The sequence below is a fragment of the Panicum virgatum genome, chromosome 5N (genome assembly GCF_016808335.1).
Source record: "Panicum virgatum strain AP13 chromosome 5N, P.virgatum_v5, whole genome shotgun sequence".
Lineage (NCBI taxonomy): Eukaryota > Viridiplantae > Streptophyta > Magnoliopsida > Poales > Poaceae > Panicum > Panicum virgatum.
The window spans coordinates 67731740-67754453 of record NC_053149.1 but is presented as its reverse complement, the minus strand read 5'-3'; the positions used below and the strand labels follow the sequence as shown (position 1 = coordinate 67754453).

Sequence of the window (22714 nt, the reverse complement as noted above, 5' to 3'; positions counted from 1 at the left end):
GAAGCAGCCCAGCTGCGTCTGCAGTACAAATTAAATTCAATTTTTGGTGCACCATCACACATACATAAGCGCAAGGGGGTGGTGGATGCCGAGGCTAGCTGCTCTATATCCACCAGCCGAACGGCTGCACTGAACTTGCCGAACAGTTGGGCTGGTTTCTCCAGCACAATCAGCCTATACCAGCCGGGAATGTTCCAGCCGAACAATGTGTCTATTTTTTAGAGTGTCCACCTAGAATCCTATGTGGCTTCATGTGGTGGTTCCAAAAGAGCCTCCAATTAGTAATAGTAAGATTCAAAATATTGTAAATGCGCAATATTTTGAAAGTACCGTTGAAGATGACGTGGCCATACTATTTTGCAAAAGCTAATAATTTAAAATATTCAAAGAGATATTGATGGTCAATATTAAAAAATGCTGACCACACACATCTCAAAACGAAAATTATTAGAAATCCGAGGGAGAGTATTACTTTCTAAATGGCTCTCATTTTGATTTTCAGTATATAATGTTTAAGTGCCATGATCGTAAAATCCAAGTTTTAAAAAATGGGTTATAACAGTAATACTCTTCTTGTTCCCGCTGTATGAATAATCCATCACGAGGTTATGAAATAAAAGTTTGTAAATGTGATTTTTTTAATGGATATGGACTTGTGCAAGTTGTTTGATTCGGTGGGTTGCTTATGTGCAGTGTTTGATGGTAGGCTTTGCGTACTACCATGAGACCTTGTTTGGGAGAGCTCCGCTCCAGAGCTGTAGCAGGTGGAGGTACATGTTTTGCTCCGCCTGTTCGCACGGTAAAACGACTCCATCTCTTCCAACCAGGGCGTCAGAAGCGCTCCAACAAGCTGGCCGTTTGGTGTGGCTCCCGCATGAGTTGTCGGCGGAGCTGGAGCCACACCAAATGGCTCTAAGCCACTCTCATGTAACAACAAAGGGGTGGTGCTGACTAGACGTACCAGTAGAGGAGGGGATATAAAAATAAATAAAATTGATACAAAGATTGAAACACCACAATATCTGGAGAGAGCCATCTTTGTTTTTTTTAATATTCTTCGTATACAATATACATATAGGTCCCATAGATTTTTCTCAGATACATGCTATATGAGCGTTCGTGGAACCCCTAAAACTTAGCTTCCAAGCTCACCACTGCGAGCGTGGCTGAAATCCGTTCCCCGACCAATTCGATTCTCTTGGCAAATCAAGTTAATTCTTAAGATTTCAACATCGAAATATGATATGGACTTAGCATTATGATGACATGCATATTTTGTGTCCAAAGGTCGCATTAGATTCTTCATAAAAATAAAAGCACAAAAGCAGTGGTACACGTTTATCACAATGACTAATCTCCTATGAACCCATCAATCCATTATGGTGCATTATTCTTGGTCCTTGTAAGAACCACGCATGCATGTGCTGCCGAAAAGTTCATCTTTCATATAGAAGGTGTTTTGTTTAAGGATCCGCGTCATCCTAATCATACATTTGTCAAGAATGAGCTGACCATTATTCCACTCAAACCTAACAAAGATGAAAGGAGTGAGAAGATAATTGATCATCCAATTCATAAACCTAAACACCTTCTAAGAGGCGATAAGCCGATAACCTAAAATGCCGCACCATGTTAATAGTATCTCTTCCATCGTCGTGTCTTCACTCCCCTACATGTCGGCGAAGAAGTGGTAGATCCTGGCATTGTTGAAGATCAAACGAACTGCGGCGGCGGTGGTGGCGATGCAGAGAACCGAGGAGAAAACGATGACGCCCCAGTGCCAGAGCCTGCTCCATCTCCCACCACTCTTCCCTTTGATCTGCAACACCATCAAATTCACCAGCCATTATTCTGCTACAAGCAATTCAGACAAATTGATTAAAGCCACTCAGGCTAGCACTACCTTGAGCACGACCATGCTGGGGAACATGAAGGTGAGCGGCACGAGAGCGAAGGAGCCGAAGAGGTTGACGAAGTCGCCCATGAAGGGGAACAGCGCGGTGACGAAGATGTTGAAGCCGAACATGAGCCCCCGCGCGAAGAAGCGGCGCGTCAGGTTGTACCGGGAGAACATGCCCTCCTCCAGCCGCTGCAGCCGCGTGTCCATGGCCTCGTGGATCGGCACCGCGAACAGCTGCACACGACGGCAAACCACACCGGAGCAGCTCCGGTCAGCTAGCTGGTGGATTCCCCCCGGCGTAGGAAAAAGAAGCGTACGCACGTGTTGGGAGACGACGCTCTGGAGGAAGGCGGTGGCGTTGATGAGCACGGCGGCCCACCGCGGGCCGCCGAGCTCGTTGGGGAGGTACTCCGACACCGCCGACCCGTACGCCCAGTACCCCGCCACGCTGACGCCGTAGTAGGCGGCGGCGCCGGCGGTGTACTGCAGCAGCAGCGCCCGCCGCATGCCGCGCACCGCCGGCTCCCGCACCGTCGACTGAAACCAAACGGCACATGTAAAGCGTCAACCACCGTCGCGACAAGGTCACGGGCAACCACAGCCACCTCCAGCCACACGCGTCGGTCGGCGTGCACGTCGCCGTCGCCGCACGGATTTGAGCGCTCGACGGGAGCCTTTTTTTAGAATAAGGAAAAAGTTCCGGCTAGTAGACATTGACAAAAGAGGTCGATCGATCCAGAGTCCAGACCTGTATCTCCGGGAGCAGCCCGGACGTGTTGCAGACGAGGATGGCGGCGACGGCGCCCAGCGCGTTGAACGCCTTCTCCGCTGGGCTCCCATGGACGCCGTAGTCCTTTTGCCTGCTCGATTTCCCTGTAATTTGGAGAATGATCAATTCAAGCAACAACACGACAAATGACCTCAAGCACTGTGTTACTTAACCTTTTAAAAAAGAAAAAAAACCAGGCCTGCACGGTTATTACCATCTTTCACCAGGATGGCCAGCAGGGTGACGTCATAAGCTACCGTCATCGCGGCGGACATCGCGAGCCATTTCCGCATGGCCGAGATCGTCGGCACGAGGTAGGAGAAGGCGAAGAAGACGGTTCCGGTTCCAGGGACGAACCACTGCAGCCTGGCAGGGGAGTGGCTGAGTCCCGCATTGATCGCCTGGTCAATATAATCACGGAGCGAGATCAATGAGCTAACTGACATGCTGGCTGTTCGTCTGCTTGCTTTTACTAGGCTTCATGCATATATCGGATTATCGATCTGGCCGTCCTCATTTTCCATTTCAGGGGAGTGGATATAATTTTAGTAGTCAGATTAGCATACCTTGAGTGCTCTTGCTCCCAGTAAAATGAAGCCCATGTTTCCGAGAAGCTGGATGCTTAACTGCAGGAACCAAGTGATGTAGTACATTTTCCTGCCTTCAGAACAACAAAGCATAAACATGAGGAGTCAGCTGAATGTCCACTCCAAGAGAGCTAGCTAGTGTGCCATGGCGCGAATGAGTTCCCGGGGTGTGCCGCTGGGCAGTGTGCACGAATGAGTTCAGTTGTTCTACCTTTTCAGTGTGCCATGGCACGCATGCACGTTTCATCCATGCGTACAGCTCGTACGATCAGTGGGCATCGCAAGTGAGCAACGATTTGAAATCTCAATTATTTTAGAGGACAGATGAGGCATCGTTGTTCTGATCTTAATTCTTAACCAACATGGCTGCTTGCATCCATATCTTTACAAATTCATACTGCATGATTGCCTAGTTCATCCGGTTGTGTACTAAAATTAACTAATTTAATCTATGAAAAGACCACATACATCGCCAACTTTTTAACAATAATGCCACTAGATTCACCAATAAATTACAAAGAACATTTTCTCTCCTTTTCCATTTGGAATGCATTTTCGTAGATATTGTTAATCAAAGTGTTGTAGTATAGTGAAGACTGCCTGATTATAATCACAATTCAGTAGTAGACTAGAGGTAGGGAGATGTATAAGAACCTCACTTACCGAAGACAAAGCCCATGAGGTCCCTGTACCGGATGAACCTCTGGCCGTCGATGACATGTAGGCCGGCGAGGAGCCAGTTGGCATACCACGCAGCGGCGGCGACGATAAGCAGGCAGGCGATGCCCCACCCCCAGCCCAAGGGGACCAGCATGAGGTTGGAGAAGCTAAGCACATAGGCGCAGTTGATGGAGGTCACAAGAAGCAGGCCCACCTGCTGCCATGAGTCTGAAGCGAACGACCAAAATTCAGCCAAATGAATCGTAGTTCAGAACCAAGGAGCTAGTGCAGGTTTCCATGCTGGTACAGATTCATGCAGTTACTACTCAAAGAGCAGGTTAAAAATAAATCTTGCTGATCATGTGTACCTGTGTCTACAGCATGAGCAGTAGCTGCAATGGTGTAGCCACTGCCGTTGTGCTCTTGATCCGCTTCACTGCCCAGCGAAGATGCCATTGCTTCTCTCTTGGCACCTGCTTCCATGTGCGTTCTTCAGCTTGCAGAGGTCAGGAAAGATGCGCGGATTACACTCTGTATGGCTCATATACATAAGCACGCAAAGAAGGCCCAAAAGCCGATTCGCGAATGATTAACAAAGCTATCGTTTCTTTTCTTTCAGAACAAAGAATCACATTCCCGATAATAGCAGTTACTACTCTCATTAGTCTTCAAATAATTGTCATTTTATTAGGAAGCAATAAGATCCCTAAAACATTACTTTGATCACAAATTAATACTATTAAGCACACTAGTCTATCAACTCGTGCTTCCGCACGGGCTAATAAAAATTAATATAAACATGAGGTCAATAATTTTAATTATATATCTCACGTCCTTTTTCATCTATTAAATATTCTAACACATACTCTAAAATATATATTCGTCATTATCTAGTTACAATAGATTTCATTTTGTATCACACCTCCATATGTATTTGATGTATATTTAGTTGAACTATTTGTTTGTGAATTAATATTCTTATCTCTTCCATCATACATGAATATATGGTGACATATATCGTAGGTAGTAATATAAATAATACATTAATAATGATAGAAATAGTAATTTAGAATTTTATATTGGTGCACCTTAACACTTCATTAAAATTATATAATTTAAATTCAGATTTAAGAGTAATTTAACTTGTAACAAAAATAACATCATTGGATAATTTATATACAAATTTAGGGTGTATTTGTATTATTTTATAATGGTATAGGTGGGTAATTTACACAAAGATTAGGGGTTACTTTAGATTCTTTTTATAATGGTAGATGTGGGTAATTTAGATATATGTTTAGGGGGTTACTTAATTCTATTTTCATAATGGTAGAGGTGGGTAATTTATTAGAAAAGATAACAGATCCGATGGTTATTATAATTAGAGTTGTTGGATTGATAGCTGGATGTTTCTAATTTTTGTGAGAATTTATAGGGTTTCTCTCACCGTGTTCGGCTGGACCATTTCCGGCTGGTATGGGCTGGAGCTGCTCCAGCCGGAATCAGGCGGCCAGCAGCCATGCAGCCGAAAGCAGCCCAGCTGCTTCTGCAGTACAAATTAAATTCAATTTTTGGTGCACCATCACACATACATGAGCGCAAGGGGCGGTGGATGCCGCGGCTAGCTGCTCTATATCCACCAGCCGAACAGCTGCAGTGAACCTGCCGAACAGCTGGGCTGGTTTCTCCAGCACAATCAGCCTATACCAGCCGGGAATGGTCCAGCCGAACAATGTGTCTATTTTTTTATAGTGTCCACCTAGAATCCTATGTGGCTTCATGTGGTGGCTCCATAATAGCCTCCAATTAGTAAAAGTAAGATTCAAAATATTGTAAATGCGCAATATTTTGAAAGTACCGTTGAAGATGACATGGCCATACTATTTTGCAAAAGCTAATAATTTAAAATATTCAAAGAGATATCGATGGTCAATATTAAAAAATGCTGACCACACACATCTCAAAACGAAAATTATTAGAAATCCGAGGGAGAGTATTACTCTCTAAATAGCTCTCATTTTGATTTTCAGTATATAATGTTTAAGCGCCATGATCGTAAAATCCAAGTTTTAAAAAATGGGTTATAACAGTAATACTCTTCTTGTTCCCGCTGTATGAATAATCCATCACGAGGTTATGAAATAAAAGTTTGTAAATGTGATTTTTTTAATGGATATGGACTTGTGCAAGTTGTTTGATTCGGTGGGTTGCTTATGTGCAGTGTTTGATGGTAGGCTTTGCGAACTACCATGAGACCTTGTTTGGGAGAGCTCTGCTCCAGAGCCGGAGCAGGTGGAGGTACGTGTTTTGCTCCGCCTGTTAGCATGGTAAAACGACTCCATCTCTTCCAACCAGGGCGTCAGAAGCGCTCCAACACGCTGGCCGTTTGGTGTGGCTCCCGCATGAGCTGTCGGCGGAGCTGGAGCCACACCAAATGGCTCTAAGCCACTCTCACGTAACAACAAAAAGGGGTGGTGCTGACAGGACGTACCAGTAGAGGGGATATAAAAATAAATAAAATTGATACAAAGATTGAAACACCACAATATCTGGAGAGAGCCATCTTTGTTTTTTTTAATATTCTTCGTATACAATATACATATAGGTCCCATAGATTTTTCTCAGATACATGCTATATGAGCGTTCGTGGAACCCCTAAAACTTAGCTTCCAAGCTCACCACTGCGTGCGTGGCTGAAATCCGTTCCCGACCAATTCGATTCTCTTGGCAAATCAAGTTAATTCTTAAGATTTCAACATCGAAATATGATATGGGCTTAGCATTATGATGACATGCATATTTTGTGTCCAAAGGTCGCATTAGATTCTTCATAAAAATAAAAGCACAAAAGCAGTGGTACACGATTATCACAATGCCTAATCTCCTATGAACCCATCAATCCATTATGGTGCATTATTCTTGGTCCTTGTAAGAACCACGCATGCATGTGCTGCCGAAAAGTTCATCTTTCATATAGAAGGTGTTTTGTTTAAGGATCCGCGTCATCCTAATCATACATTTGTCAAGAATGAGCTGACCATTATTCCACTCAAACCTAACAAAGATGAAAGGAGTGAGAAGATAATTGATCATCCAATTCATAAACCTAAACACCTTCTAAGAGGCGATAAGCCGATATCCTAAAATGCCGCACCATGTTAATAGTATCTCTTCCATCGTCGTGTCTTCACTCCCCTACATGTCGGCGAAGAAGTGGTAGATCCTGGCATTGTTGAAGATCAAACGAACTGCGGCGGCGGTGGTGGCGATGCAGAGAACCGAGGAGAAAACGATGACGCCCCAGTGCCAGAGCCTGCTCCATCTCCCACCACTCTTCCCTTTGATCTGCAACACCATCAAATTCACCAGCCATTATTCTGCTACAAGCAATTCAGACAAATTGATTAAAGCCATTCAGGCTAGCACTACCTTGAGCACGACCATGCTGGGGAACATGAAGGTGAGCGGCACGAGAGCGAAGGAGCCGAAGAGGTTGACGAAGTCGCCCATGAAGGGGAACAGCGCGGTGATGAAGATGTTGAAGCCGAACATGAGCCCCCGCGCGAAGAAGCGGCGCGTCAGGTTGTACCGGGAGAACATGCCCTCCTCCAGCCGCTGCAGCCGCGTGTCCATGGCCTCGTGGATCGGCACCGCGAACAGCTGCACACGACGGCAAACCACACCGGAGCAGCTCCGGTCAGCTAGCTGGTGGATTCCCCCCGGCGTAGGAAAAAGAAGCGTACGCACGTGTTGGGAGACGACGCTCTGGAGGAAGGCGGTGGCGTTGATGAGCACGGCGGCCCACCGCGGGCCGCCGAGCTCGTTGGGGAGGTACTCCGACACCGCCGACCCGTACGCCCAGTACCCCGCCACGCTGACGCCGTAGTAGGCGGCGGCGCCGGCGGTGTACTGCAGCAGCAGCGCCCACCGCATGCCGCCCACCGCCGGCTCCCGCACCGTCGACTGAAACCAAACGGCACATGTAAAGCGTCAACCACCGTCGCGACGAGGTCACGGGCAACCACAGCCACCTCCAGCCACACGCGTCGGTCGGCGTGCACGTCGCCGTCGACGCACGGATTTGAGCGCTCGACGGGAGCCTTTTTTTAGAATAAGGAAAAAGTTCCGGCTAGTAGACATTGACAAAAGAGGTCGATCGATCCAGAGTCCAGACCTGTATCTCCGGGAGCAGCCCGGACGTGTTGCAGACGAGGATGGCGGCGACGGCGCCCAACGCGTTGAACACCTTCTCGGCTGGGGTGCCATGGACGTTGTAATCCTTCAGCTTGTTCGATTTCCCTGGCGATCGAGAAAACAATGCAAATTAAGTTGGGGCCAGTTCTGACTAACGCTAGCTCGGAGTCATCCAGGCACATGATCGATCAGCAGAACGAAGGTGGTGTCACCATCTCTGATGAGGATGGCCAGCAGAGCGACGTCTTATGCTAACGTCATCGCCGCCGACGTGGCGAGCCAGTTCCTCATGGCAGAAATCGTCGGCACGAAGTAGGCGAAGGCCAAGTAGATGATTCCCGTCGCGGTGATGAACCAGTGGAGCCTGGCGGGGGAGTGGGTGAACTCCACGTTGATTGCCTGGGTAATGACCACGTTGATTGCCTGGTTAATAACCATTGGAGCAAAGCTGGTTGGGTTGCTGCTGACTCCTACGTTAACTGTCAGTCCTGTTCTTGTGCACATGTCAAATCAAGAACGAATTGGTGTACCTTGAGTGCTCTTGCTCCAAGTAAAATGAATCCCATGTTGCAGAGAAGCAGAGTGGTGAACTGCAGGAAATAAGTGATGTAGTACATCTTCCTCCCTTCAGATTCAGAACAGAGCATAACGTATCAGCTGCTTGTTCAGTGTCAGGCTATCAGCTAACTTGTAACAATTTCTTGGCATGAAGAATTATGATCGATCGATTCGTGCGTACCGAAGACGAAGCCCATGAGGTCCCTGTACCGGATGAACCTCTGGCCGTCGATGAAATGGAGGCCGGCGAGGAGCCAGTTGGCGTACCAGGCGGCGGCGCCGACGAGCAGCAGGCAGGCGACGCCCCAGCCCCAGCCCAGCGGCGCCATCATGAGGTTGGAGAAGCTCAGCACGTAGGCGCAGTTGAAGCCGATCACCAGCAGCAGCCCCACCTGCTGCCACGAGTCTGTCCACCACCAACAACGAACAGCGCTCAACTGAACCTGATCAGAATTCAGAAAAACTTCGCCAGCTCTCTGATCCTGAATGTTTCGTACCCGAGTCTACTGCATGAGCAGTAGCTGCGACGGTGTAGCCACCGCCCTTGAGCTCTTGGCCTGCAGCTTCAGTGTCCATGAACGAAGTCGCCATTGTTTCCCTCCTCTTGTCTCAGCTCCTTCCGATGAGCTAAGCTTGCACGACCCAGGAGAGGCATGGCCTCACTCTCTGCATAGCCGAGGCATATATAGGCAGGCAAAGAAAATCGCGAGAGCCATGATGCCGATTTCGGGCGACGAATAAAGCTGTCTTGTCCTCGCAAAATCCAAAAGCTCATTTCCATTGATAAGCATATAGCTAAGAGTGAAAGTTGTGTGACCAGTAATCACCAATACTAGACCTACTAGGCCTTTGGTTTTGAAAGATCAGTCACCGGATTTCCCAGAAATAGCAAGGAGGGGGCTAGTGTTTCGGTTGCGATCTCCTTCTCTTCGCTAGCAACGTCGTGCTGGTGCTGTTACGCAGTGTCGTAGCCCCTCTTGCCACCACTTGCTCTCCCGCCGCGTCAGCCGTCTCCTCTTTTCCGTGTCTGGTATAGCCGAGAATGGCAGAAAAAGTTGCGTGAGGTAGCGAGGTGACGCGGCGCCGGCGGTCACCGCAGCGGCGCCGGAGGGAGAGGCGAAGCTGATCTTGCTCACCGGTGCATCATTCGGCCGTTTCGGGCAACAAAGCTGCTATCGAAGTGGTTTTTTAGTAAGACTCAAGTAAGAATTTGAGCTGGGTAATTTTGGCTGGCTCTCCCGGGCAAAACCGAACAGCACCTGAATGACAGAAGTGGTAGTCTATTCATGACGTTTGCATGTCTATGCTACTAAGATAAAGTCGACTGGTCTCCAATTCTTCCTGAATGGCTTTTATATAGGCTAAAAGCAAAGCTAATTCCATAATAACGGTAATGACCGTAACGTTCACGGACGCCTCATTTCAGCCCTAAAATATGATTGGAATCTATCATCAGATATCCTGTTACTCTCAGTCTGATCATCCCATTATCTCGGTGCAAAGCACATACCATACCTTTTGAAAAAGCAGAGGAAACAAAAAAAACATGGCGATAACTTTGATGAATTTCCTTTAAGCCACAAAGGAGGAAGAGGATTTGATTGATGCAATGTGACACTCGACCATCCACCAATCACCGTTCGTTAGTGTGGTGTCATTGCAATACAAGATACTTTTTTATCTTCTATGCCTGGACCTAGGGTCGCCAAACCATGTAAGGAGACCATGACTAGGAAGAATAAAAGTAACTAAATTGATGCCATGTCTTTTTGCAGGTCAGAATGCCACCACTGACCTTGGGTTACAAGTCACAACACTATTTTTTTCTAACTCACAGCACTACCCCCCCCCCCCCCCCGGTAATCTCAACACGCTATCCATGAGGCTATTTGCACGCCACAGCCCTCATTGACAGCACATGTCCATGCACACACACAGATGTTACAGGCTTAAGTACTAATGATTCGTCAAGGCCAATGGTGCAAAAACATGGTAATCCCAATGTACTGCGCCCAAGATCATAACCAGCGTGCAAGTGCTCCTTCAAGTTGTGGTAGGGCTCACACTGGATATTCAGTTTAGAATCCATTCTGGATGCTATGGCCATGGAGGATTGAGAATCATTTCTTGTTTTCTTTTAGCGCATACTCCACGTGGTAATACAGCCTCCATAATGTTGCATTATCCTAACCAAACGAAACAAGCAAGGGTCAGGCATAGATAATAAGGTTGCATTACTCAGAAAATGCTTGTATTTTACAGTGGAACATACCAATTCTCCCAAGTTCATGGTTATCCGATCAGAATTCTGACTTGCCAGTTTCCTTGTTGTAATTATCTCCACAAGGCGATTAAGTGCCTCCTCTGGGAGCTTTCGGATGCACTTACCAAGTTCAATCTTCTCCTTAGTACTCATAGGTCTTCCAATATACAACAATTCAACAAAAGGATATTAATTCTACATCACATACTATAAACAAACGCTTTGTAATTTTGCAGGGGAGGAAAAAAATAATACGCAGCTCAGTGAAATGTGAGGACTTAAACTTACAGTTGTAGTCCAAAGAACGTATAGGATCTCAAATTTTTAAATCAATAAAATAAACACACGGCTAACTCCGCCTATGCTGACTGGAAGACTCTCTCTCCTGAGTCGTCTCAGCATAGCCGGTCCCAAGCCCGGGTAAAGGAGGAGGGTTGCGTTAGATTTTGGCAAACCAGCATAAAAAATAACCACTCTAATGGATTTGAAACCCACAAGAAACTCGTTGAGGCGTAACCCTCTTAGCGACGCGCTACATCGGAACCCGAGTGTGGTGATAAATGGGCAAGGGCCGGGTCGCCATCCCCCCAAGGGCGCGTCGTATCGTGACCTGGATACAATGATAAGTGAGCAAGGGTCAGATCGTCACTTGAATGGCGCACTACATCTACGCCCGGGTGTAGTAAAAAATGAGCAAGGGTCTTCGCACTTCCCTCGACGGGTGCGAAGGGTAAGAAAGCTAGCCGAGCCAACTAGGATTCGTATAGGTAGCTGGAACGTAGGGTCCCTAACGGGTAAGTTGCGAGAGCTAGTTGATGCAGCAATTAGGAGGCGTGTAAATATTCTATGCGTTCAGGAGACTAAATGGAAGGGCCAGAAGGCGAAGGAGGTTGAGGATACTGGCTTCAAGCTTTGGTACACGGGAGCAACTCCGGGTAGGAATGGTGTAGGCATCTTGATTGATAGGAGCCTTAAGGATGGAGTCGTAGAGGTTAGAAGGCAAGGCGACCGGATTATCCTAATCCGGTTGGTAGTTGGAGATTCGGTTTTGAATGTGATAAGTACCTATGCCCCTCAGGTAGGCCTTAGTGAGAGCACCAAGATGTAGTTCTGGAAAGATCTAGATAGCATGGTTAGTACCGTGCCTACCAGCGAGAAACTCTTCATAGGAGGAGATCTCAACGGCCATGTGGGTGCGACTAATGTAGGGTTCGAGCGAGTGCACGGGGGTTTTGGGTATGGTAGCAGGAGTCAAGAGGGGGAGGATGTGTTGAACTTCGCGTTAAACTATGACTTGTTGATAGCGAATACCGTGTTTAAGGAGAGGGAATCTCATCTTATGACGTTTCGTAGTGGACAACATTCGAGCCAGATCGACTTTATCCTTACTAGGAGGGAGGATAGACGTGATTGCTTAGATTGTAAGGTGATACCTGGGGAGTGTGTTGTCCCTCAACACAAGCTTGTGGTGGCGGACTTTCATCTTCGGGTACGTGTCCACCGGAACAACGTGCCAAGATTGCGAGAACAAAGTGGTGCAAGCTTAGAGGGGAAACGGCACAAGCGTTTAAGGAAAGGATGCTAGGTGAGGGGCCTTGGGAAGAAGAAGAAGACGCAGATGACATGTGGCTAAAGATGGCAACATATGTTCGGAAGATGGCCTCAGAGGTGTTTGGCGTGAGTAGGGGAGGCAAACAGGAGGGGAAAGACACCTGGTGATGGAACGACGAGGTGCAAAGGGCTATTAAGGAGAAGAAGGAGTGTTTCAAGCGCCTCCACCTTGACAAGAGTGCAGCCAACATCGAGAGCTATAAATTAGCGAAGAGGGTTGCAAAGCGAGCTGTGAGTGTAGCAAAGGGTAAGGCGTATGATGACCTGTATCAGCGGCTAGGCACGAAAGAATAGGAGAAGAACATTTATAGGATGGTTAGGATCCGCGAGCGGAAGACAAGGGACATCAACCAAATCAAATGCATTAAGGATGGGACAGATCGACTGCTAGTGAAGGATGAGGAGATCATGGATAGATGGAGAGAGTATTTCGACAAGTTGTTTAATGGGGAGAGTGAGGGCCCTACCCTTGAGTTAGATGACTCTTTTGACGATACCAACAAACGTTTTGTGAGGAGAATTCAGGAGGTAGAGATCGGAGAGGCTTTGAAGAGGATGAAGGGAGGTAAAGCGATGACTCCTGATGGTATCCCCATTGAAGTGTGGAGATGCCTAGGAGATAGAGCAATAGTATGATTAACTAAGCTTTTAATCTCATTTTTCGGTCAAACAAGATGCCGGAAGAATGGAGAAGTATATTAATACCTATCTTCAAAAACAAGGGTGATGTTCAAAGTTGTACTAACTACCGTGGGATTAAGCTGATGAGTCATACGATGAAGCTTTGGGAGAGGGTTATCGAGCATCGCCTAAGAAGAGTGACAAGTGACCCAAAACCAATTTGGGTTCATTTCTGGAAGGTCAACCATGGAGGCGATTTTCTTAATACGACAATTGATGGAGAGATATAGCGAGCAGAAGAAGGACTTGCACATGGTCTTCATTGACCTTTAGAAGACATATGACAAAGTACCGAGAAATGTCATATGGTAGGCCTTGGAGAAGCACAAAGTCCCAACTAAGTACATTACCCTCATTAAGGATATGTACAAGGATGGGACGACGTTTGTCCGGACATGTGATGGCAACACCACTGACTTTCCTATTAACATAGGCCTACACCAGGGATTAGCATTGAGCCCTTATTTATTTTCTTTAGTGATGGATGAGGTCACAAGGGATATACAAGATGAGATCACTTGGTGTATGCTCTTTGCTGATGATGTGGTGCTAGTTGACGAGAGTAGGGCAGGGGTTAATAGGAAGTTAGAGCTGTGGAGACGCACGTTAGAGTCGAAAGGGTTCAGACTTAGTAGGACCAAGACCGAGTACATGATGTGCGATTTCAATGCGACTAGGCATGAGGGGGGAGACGTTAGTCTAGATGGGTAAGTGGTGGTCCAGAAGGATACTTTTCGGTATTTAGGATCGGTGCTACAAAAGGATGGCGACATTGATGAAGATGTTAGGCATAGAATTTCAGCTGGCTGGTTGAAATGGCGGCAAGCTTCTGGCATCCTTTGTGACAAGAGGGTGCCACAAAAGCTAAAAAGCAAATTCTATAGGACAACAATTCGTCCGGCGATGTTATACGGTGCTGAATGTTGGCCTACAAAAAGGCGACATGTCCAGCAACTGAGTGTAGCAGAGATACGGATGTTGCGGTGGTTTTGCGGGCACACAAGGAGGGATAGAGTCCGGAACGAAGTTATTCGGGATAGGGTCGGGTGGCACCAATTGAGGAGAAACTTACCCAGCATCGGCTGAGATGGTTTGGACATGTCCAACGAAGGCCTCCTGAGGCGCCGGTGCGTAATGGGGTTCTTGAGCGGGTCGATAATGTAAAGAGGGGTAGAGGTAGACCTAAACTGACGTGGGATGAGTCGGTTAAGAGAGACCTTAAGAATTTGGAATATTTCTAAAGAGATAGCTTTGGATATGAGCGCTTGGAGACTAGCTATCAATGTGCCTGAACCTTGAACTTATTTCTTTCGTGTTTCATCTCTAGCCTACCCCAACTTATTTGGGGGGAAAAGCTATGTTGTTGTTGTTGTAAAATAAACACACGGCTCATTTGAGATGAAAGAGTATGGCACCTGCATTTGGATGCTGCTGTATTTAGCAAGTCGTCGACACCTTTCGCCATTTTACCAAGCTGGAAAGAGAGAACATTCTCACTTGTATCCTATAGAACTCTTACAACATATTTAACATACTAATGCTAAAAAGGACTATCCAACCATCATGCCATGCTCTGTAAGTATACCTTTCCCAACAAACCAGTAGATAACTTCTTCACAGCCTCTTGACATGTTTCGCCATTTTCTTCCATTGCCTGAATATCTCGATCGACCTGCAAGAAGTCCTGTCAATGTCTTGTCTTGACAAGATAAATTGCGAACAACTTTCCACAGTTGGCTAACATGATATACTGTCTTCTGACATAATTTGACATGGCAGAGCCATACCAAGTAAATCTGGTAGAATTGGCTATTTCAATTGTCATGTGTGAACATCACAAAAGTGATAAACTCCCATGCAGTCTATGCATTAACTCATCGTCACAAAACACATTTGGTCTCTGAAAAATTCAATAGGATGAAGATTTTTCCAACGCGGGGTACTCCCCTGATTTCATTACTGATAGTAACGAAATTACAGCAGTTCAAGATTCAAGTTTGACAGAAAAGAAACGGGGTTTTAAAAGGCTAAAGTCTATGGTCTAACATTCTCCAGCAACCCACCAGCAACAAAAGAGTGACACTGAGAAGCAAAAACGCTAGTAACTAGCTAACACCTGCTGTTCGGTATGCAAAAACAAAAATGGTTTGCATGTTGGTTTAACATTGTCTATCAAGCATAACAGTTAGCTCCAGAATAGTTTACTCCACCTGTTGAAAGATGACTGAATTAATGTGATCGTGTTTGGTTACATGAGCATATGATCGAACAAAGGTATTAGTTTTTCATTTTTCACTTTTCAAGGAAACAATATATGAATTTCCAACATTTTACCTTTTCATTTTTGTCCCCAGCAAGTCACTGTGCTTTTACTGTTATTTGTTGTGGTTTGTCAAAGGAAAAGGAATAATAATGTTTCAGGCAAAGTCAGCCTCAAATTGCATGCTAGTCTTAAATGCAATCTCCAACTGCAAATCGATCACATGTATTTGGAATTGCAATATTCAACTACATGAAGATTGGCCTCCACTAAACTGGTTAGATGTTTTACCTGATCCATGGTTTTAAAGGCGTCCTACGGGTTGGATTGCTCGTGTGTCCACGGGACAAATCCCATTTGAAATGGATGGTGTGAGTTTGTCAAATGCTCGACAAGCCGCTAGATTAGCAGCGCATAAACCATGTTCGTCAACCAAGTTTGTTCAGTGGTCATAACGTAATTGGTTAGTGGGGGAAAAACTAAGCCGGGACTCAAAAGAATTTTACGAAGTGTTTGTTCCTGAACGAGGGAAGTGGAAAGACAAAGAGGGATAGGGAGCTCGCCTCCTTTTTTGTAATCGCCGAAATTGAAATTGTACGACGACCCTTCTTGTTCCAGGCATACGACCCTGAGACGCCTAGGCATCCGGGCGCTGCTGGGCGTGCAGGCCACCTAGCTAACCTCGTGTATGGCGTCCGCTTTCCCCTGTTAGGCGTCCGCCTTTCCTTGTTTGGCGTCGGCAGGACGCCAACCACCCTTTGGCGCGCGAGATGTAGAGGTCGCCGCCCGCCCGCCCACCCCCAAAATCGTTCCCGCGCATGGAAGAGAGGGTTCCCGCGCGGTACTTCCCGCTTGTCCGCTGTCGCGCGGAAAGAATCGGAGAGGGATAGAGATTAGGCGGGAGGTAGGGACAAGAAATAGAAAGGCAGAGAGGAAAGACCTGGGCCGACGAAAGATAGGCAGCTAGCTTCTCACCGACGCATCTGCTTCCCTTGGCGCCGGTAGCTCTGCGCCTCCATCTCCCTCCCTTCCAGCCGTCGGAGTATCCTCGAGCGGCACGTTAGATCCGGCCGCCTCTGCATGTTTCCATCCGGCTCTGCGCCTCTCTGTGTCTCCCTCTCTCTCGGTCTGTCCCCTTCCTGGCCTCGTCTTTATGTTGTGCTTGCATATAAAACAGAGCGTGGGTCTGCTCCTGCACTTCGGTTTGTCCATTAGCTGCTCTACTTTGTCCCCTTTGGCCATTTGTTTATTAGCTGGTAGTAACTAGTAAGATCACTGATTAGGATATTAGCTGCTCAGTTTTTATGCTAATTGCTCTTTTTTACATGGTAATTGCTTAATTTATATGCTAATTGCTATGTTTTAAGCACCATGGTAAATAAATGATTAGGATATTACTTTATATTCAGCTTATATTCTGAATTTTGTGTATTTTTGTATGGCGTCGCCTCGCCTAGCACCTAGTTCGCCTAGGCGTCCGGGCGGGGATCGTTCGCCTAGCCTCGCCTTACCACCTTAAGAACCATGACCTGATCTATCATGTATTGTGTCAGAATTTGCCAAATGCAAGCTAGGGAAAAGAAGATGAAGGGGCTTATGCTGATGCCAACAAAAATGGATTACTTGGGTTAGACACCCAAAATTAACATACCATAGATTATCCAAATCTTCACGCCTAGAAATATGCAACATGCATAAGTATGATTGAGATATCTCAAAAGACACGACAAAAAGCAAAAAAATCTAGAACTGCACTTAGCTAAGCTCTATAGCCTATGGTACAAACAACCTAAAGAGGCTACATCTGAGTCCATTTTTTTACACATTCCTATGAGGTCATTAAGAGATAAGAGCTCACCGCTATCAAATAGTTCTAAAGATAATTCCTTGCATGCCACCGAAAGATAGTGAAATACTCAACTTGCCACTTAGAAAACTAAGGATCCCTTCTATCCCCCCCCCCCCCGACTTGTTTGGTTGGAGGTAACTAGTGTAAGGGACTGGGAGTTGAGAAGTGAGGGTTTAACAATCTCTCGTTTGTTTAGTGGGATTGTGATTTTTAGTGGGATAGGGGAAAAGAGTTTAGAGAATCTTCAAGAGTGCCCAAAACTAGTTTTAGGAGGAAACGACAAAAACTCTCCAACCGTAGCCTAAAACGGTACCCAATCTTTTCACACGCCCAAACCGAGTGGCAACTCGAGCTAAATTTCCACCGCTAGGCCACACTCCCAATCCCCGATGGCCTTCAGCTTTTTTTTTCTTCCTCCCGCATGATTTCACCTCCTACGCGTTTGCTCTTCCTTTAGCCTGTCGACCTCTCTGAATCGTCAAAGACAAAGCCAACACCATATGCATCTGCCCTCCTCGTCCAGGTGGCCATTGCGCGGGCCCTACATCTCCCAAATAGTTGTCATTGTCTCGCAGATGGGCAGTGAGGAGACCCGGAATGCCACCCCTGATTCAGAATCCTGTCACTTCTCCAATCCAATCCCGCCGCCCCACTTGTTGTTGCATCTCCCCACCATGTCACCATGAGAGGTCACTGGAAATCGAAGAGGGTGGAATTGAAGCAGTAGTCCATGAGCTGGGGAGGGGCGCTTGGTGTGGTGGGCCCACATGTGGATGATGTGGCAGTAATTAGATCTATTTTAGGATTAAACTTTTTGTAAATGTTGGATTTGACAATTTTTTACTCCCAATAGTTTTTCGCAAAATTCTAAAATCATCATTTTGGATATCTATTTTTTTTGACACTCTTGGAGATACTCTTAGGGGCAAGTCCTACCAAGGAATTACTAGGTGAGGGGTGGTAATTGGATGGGAATTATGCTTCAGTGTAAGATCAATACATCACAACTGTTTATTCTAACTTATGATCCCTTCTAAGAGTATCTCCCACGTGAATTCCCACTATCAACTCCCACTTATAATTCCCATGCCCTTTATAACTACCACTTCCGTCAGCAAGACCTTAAGCGTCAATTAATTGGTGTTGGGAAAAAAATAGTTTTACCCTCATGTCCACTTATCTAGTGGAGGTTTCCTTTACTCTCTTTGGAGGACCCACAACAAACTAAGAAAAAGCAATTCCCCTCTTTTCAGACTTCCACCCACCAAACCATAGCCATTCAGAAGAGGCGCGCACACCTGACCTAGTTTTCTCATTGTCCTGCTGCAATGTATGAGGGAAAAAGGTGGAAGGGGCCATGGATCTAAAGGATGGCAAGTGGAGGGAGTGATAGGGCAGGGCTTACTATCAACAGCACACTCAACAGGGTTGGGGTAGGGTTCGACGAGGACTTTGGTGGAGCCTCGACGCCCACAGCCATGGACAACAAAGTAGATGGTCATGTTTTCCACCTCAACCTCACAATTTAGTTTATTGAAAGAAATATACTAAACTCCATATGTTCAAACTTCTATACATTTATTATCATACATTGCCAAGTATAACCGCATTTTTTCAAGAAAGCATTGCAAGGATTTCATGACAAACTAACTCAATAAAGTATGATGGATACAATAAGAGTATAACGTCAAGTTTTTACCTCATCCACATCATTGTTGAAGAATGTAATAATCTCATGAAGAGCGAGCTTTATTTGCTCCTTATCATTCTTTGATAGGCCTCCGAATTGTTCCTTGAATAATGGAAAAGTTTTCTTGCAAATGTAGCCTTCCTTGCCCTTATTTTGGGAATTAGTGTCTCGATCTTCGTTATTAACTCCTTTGCAAAAAGAGTCATCTTGCCCTTGCAACAACTTAGACAGAATATATTTGTAGTGCTCCATAAGATCAACATTGGATTCATTCTCCTCGAAAGATTTCCTTGTCAAATTCCTATATTGTATGTGGCTACACATGTCAAGACGGAAAGTAAAACTGGCTCTCCGATTTCACGAGTTCAATGAGAACATCCACAACTTGAAAGATACCGTAGCTTCCAAAGAAAATGATACCATAGAGGATAGATAGATCTTGATATACATATAAGAAAATTCTTGGCAGCAGAGAGAATGGCTAATGTCATTGACTTGCCATTCAGGGTGCGCATATTAATCGAGACCGAAAAAAAGAACCAAAATGACCGGAACCGAAACCAAAATTTTCTTAATAACCGAAACTAGTCCGCCCAGTTTGGTTCTTAGCCTCGCTTAACCAATTTACCCGAAAAAATTGAAATCTACCCATTTGACACTTATCAGCCCACGAATCCTAGTCCTATGGTCCAACAAGACAAACCCTAACTATCTAACCCACGATCGACCCTTAGCCGCTTCCCAAATGCGCCTCCATCTCCCAACCCACCCACCGAGCCGGCCACCACCCGATACTCGCGCTCCTGCTCGGTGGCGATGGGCGGCACCGCATCCCCATCGCTTGCTCATCTCCAACGCATGGCAGTGCCTCGCCACCCTACTGCTCAGCTCCGTTGGGCAGCACCACATCCCCAGGCTCCTACTCACCTCCGACAGGTGGCAGTGGGCTCCGCCTCCAGCTCCACTCAAATGGGCAGCATCACAACTGTTCTGGAGGATTAGGAGTTGGGGGCATCTCATCCTTCTTCAATTTGTGTTGATTTGTGCAGATTTGTGGGTCATCCTTATGGATTTGTGCTTCATCCATGTTCTTCGCTACCTTAATCTGGCACCGATTTGTGATTTTTTGTATCGGTTTGATGTCGTTGCTAACTGTCTCGATAAGTTCGAACACGACCAAGACCAAACCAAACTTACCGAGCCCGAATAAGCTCGGTCTTAGGAATTTAAAGTAGCCGATCGATCCATATTTTTGGGTAACCGAAATTTAAGAAAACCCGAAGAACCAAACAGATCGGCTTGGTTAGACCAAATCCCCACCTTGACTTGCCATGGAACAAAGTATCCTATTGGCTCTATGATGTTGGTTACAAGGCAGGTTATATAGTCGCCTAAGGTTGCAACGCCAGCCACGTGCAAATACTAAAATCTTTGTATACGTGGAGCATGGGAAGCAAGCATAATAGGAAGTTCCTGGTCAATAATTACTATTTTAGTTGGCTACAATACCTCAATTTAATGGGAATGCAATTCTTTGTTTTTGAAAGTGTTGTCGATATTGGCAATTTTCAAAAGTTGATAACCAATTTGGATGTACTATTGAGTCAGAACTATACTTCTTGACCAACATGAGAGACCAAAACTTAACTTGATGCATTAGGGCATCATATTAAATGAAATATATAATTGTGTAATTAGATGTCATCTATTACTGGATTTTGAGGCTGGGGTTCTATAATTATCTCAACTCCGCAAAAATTATTTATCATGACGACTTTTGAAATGAATTTTATAACATGGATAATGTGGCCAATTATGAATCTCAATCAATATAGGCATTTTCGTATTCTTTTTTCTTTTTGAAAAAAAAAGCACTATAGCAAGTTTAATATGATTAGTGTTTTAAAGGTGATAAGGCGACCCAAGGTGAGTTGGATACGCCTGGACGCCTAGGCGACAAGGCATGACTATTGCCTAAGGCAAGCTGGTCCACCCGAACGCCTAGGAGACGCTTAGGCGAACACCTTTGAAACATTGATTTTGTTGCCCACATTTGGTATCTAGTAGCCAAGCAAAAAAAATAGCATGCAAAATTGGGATTGACAAATTAAGTGGTCTGCTTTGTTCATCAGAATGAACTGAGATGCCAAATGAGGCAAATTTTGACACAACCAAGTGGTGGTGCCAAAGTCAAACAAGGCATATTTAGAATTACAAGACACCGTAGCAAATACACCCATAAGCACCAAGGACAAATTATGGTTCGTTTTTAATAAAAAGGTACCTTTCTATTCTAGATAACATCTCTCAAATGAGAATATTTTGTTTATGCTATGCCTTTAGATGCCAAAGAACAAAAAGAAAAGGTTGAAGCATAGAGCCTTATGAGTTATATGATAATGTCAAGCTAGTTTCAAACTGATTGTGGATTGTGGATTCTTAAAAGATGTACATGTAAAATAAAGGATAATATTTATATTTGCAGTACGCTATTGTTCCAAAAGAGTGTCTTGGATAGAGATTGGATAAGTAATAGAAGCAATAGGTATTTTTATTTCAAAATCAATGGCATATCCATGCCCCTCACAAGCTGATATAAGCAAGCCTAAGATATTAAGAATTTTGAAAATATATATTATCCAAACTTCAGCTTTTGAAGGTGGAATCCACAGTTAGATCTAAACAAACATGGTCCACTTGCAAATCATAAATAGAAAACAAATTTGAAGGTCATCTTTATAGATCTAATACATATTAAGATGCATTTTTCAACAATCAAAAGAGGAAAAAAGAAGGCCCACCTATGCTACACCTAGACATTTCAACTATTACCGTATTTTTGGATCTTCATTAGATCTGGTATCATATTTTCTTCCTTCTCTCACTCTCTCACTCTCTCACTCCTCATTCACCTTGTATCATATTCGACGATTCCCACCACCTATACTGTCTTTGGTGACTACCGCCACCAGATCTACCGCTGATCTATCACAGCAAATCGCTTCGGTTTAACTCTCCCTAGCAGCCATCCTTCACAATCCTAGCCCGCAGCATCCCAATCGCCTCCACCGCCGAGCCAACCTTTATCTTTAGCCTTGCATTTAATTCTCCAAATTATAAATCACAAATCTCCAACCTCAATCCCCTAAATCAACAAATCTTTAACCTAATCTTACTGTATGAGCCCAATCTTATTAGATTTGAGGGATAGACAAATCTCACTAGAGATCTATAGAGAGGAAAATGAAACAAACACCATGCACCATATATAGAAAATAGAAAATCTCAATTCCATTTCCATAAAACGTAAAGAGAAAAAGGAAGAAGGCGAACAAAACAGACCTAGCCATCTCAGATCCTTCAATCTCCGACCCCCGGGGTCCTTTTTGGCCTAGCTCCGCCCAATACTCTCTTATCGTGGCCTCGCTGGCCTTCTTGCGCCTCTTCGTGGATTCTTGGTGCCGTCGAGGGAGCAGCAGGTGGCGGCTCGCCGCACTGCATGTTCCTTCCGTCATAGCCAGCGATCCTGCTTTATAGCGGAGTTTATAGCCCTGGTCGGTTTCTTCTCAATTTCTCATACAGGAAACTTCGCCAGCTTCACAATGGAGAACAGCATGGCCCACAAGTCAGGCCCAATTAGTCATGCGGTCATGGGCTTTATCAGATTGGGCCACGCCATCGAGCTGATTCGA

General features: G+C 45.4%; 2 protein-coding genes and 1 pseudogene across 3 annotated transcripts; all 3 read right to left on the bottom strand.

The window, feature by feature from the left end:
- Nucleotides 1–1356: 1356 nt before the first annotated feature.
- LOC120674222 (proline transporter 1-like) lies at nt 1357–4453 on the bottom strand. 2 transcript variants are annotated; one of them, XM_039955366.1, is made up of 9 exons: nt 4285–4453; nt 3920–4144; nt 3236–3330; nt 2884–3070; nt 2649–2773; nt 2222–2437; nt 1904–2134; nt 1629–1819; nt 1357–1529 (listed from the first exon to the last, which is right to left on the bottom strand). In XM_039955366.1, exons 1-8 carry the CDS (start codon nt 4397–4399, stop codon nt 1670–1672), a joined length of 1344 nt encoding a protein of 447 aa, XP_039811300.1. In that variant the 5' UTR covers nt 4400–4453; the 3' UTR covers nt 1357–1529; nt 1629–1669. The 2 variants fall into 2 exon arrangements, with proteins under 2 accessions (XP_039811300.1, XP_039811299.1); XM_039955365.1 differs by having other exon boundaries at nt 1423–1819.
- A 2262-nt stretch (nt 4454–6715) lies between these two features.
- Nucleotides 6716–9677, bottom strand: LOC120674223 (annotated as a pseudogene).
- A 557-nt stretch (nt 9678–10234) lies between these two features.
- LOC120674066 lies at nt 10235–22632 on the bottom strand. Its single transcript, XM_039955153.1, has 6 exons — nt 22365–22632; nt 19032–19323; nt 14809–14895; nt 14639–14697; nt 10941–11088; nt 10235–10854 (listed from the first exon to the last, which is right to left on the bottom strand). The coding sequence occupies exons 1-6, from the start codon at nt 22535–22537 to the stop codon at nt 10789–10791; spliced, it is 825 nt and encodes a 274-aa protein (XP_039811087.1). The 5' UTR covers nt 22538–22632; the 3' UTR covers nt 10235–10788.
- Nucleotides 22633–22714: the final 82 nt, after the last annotated feature.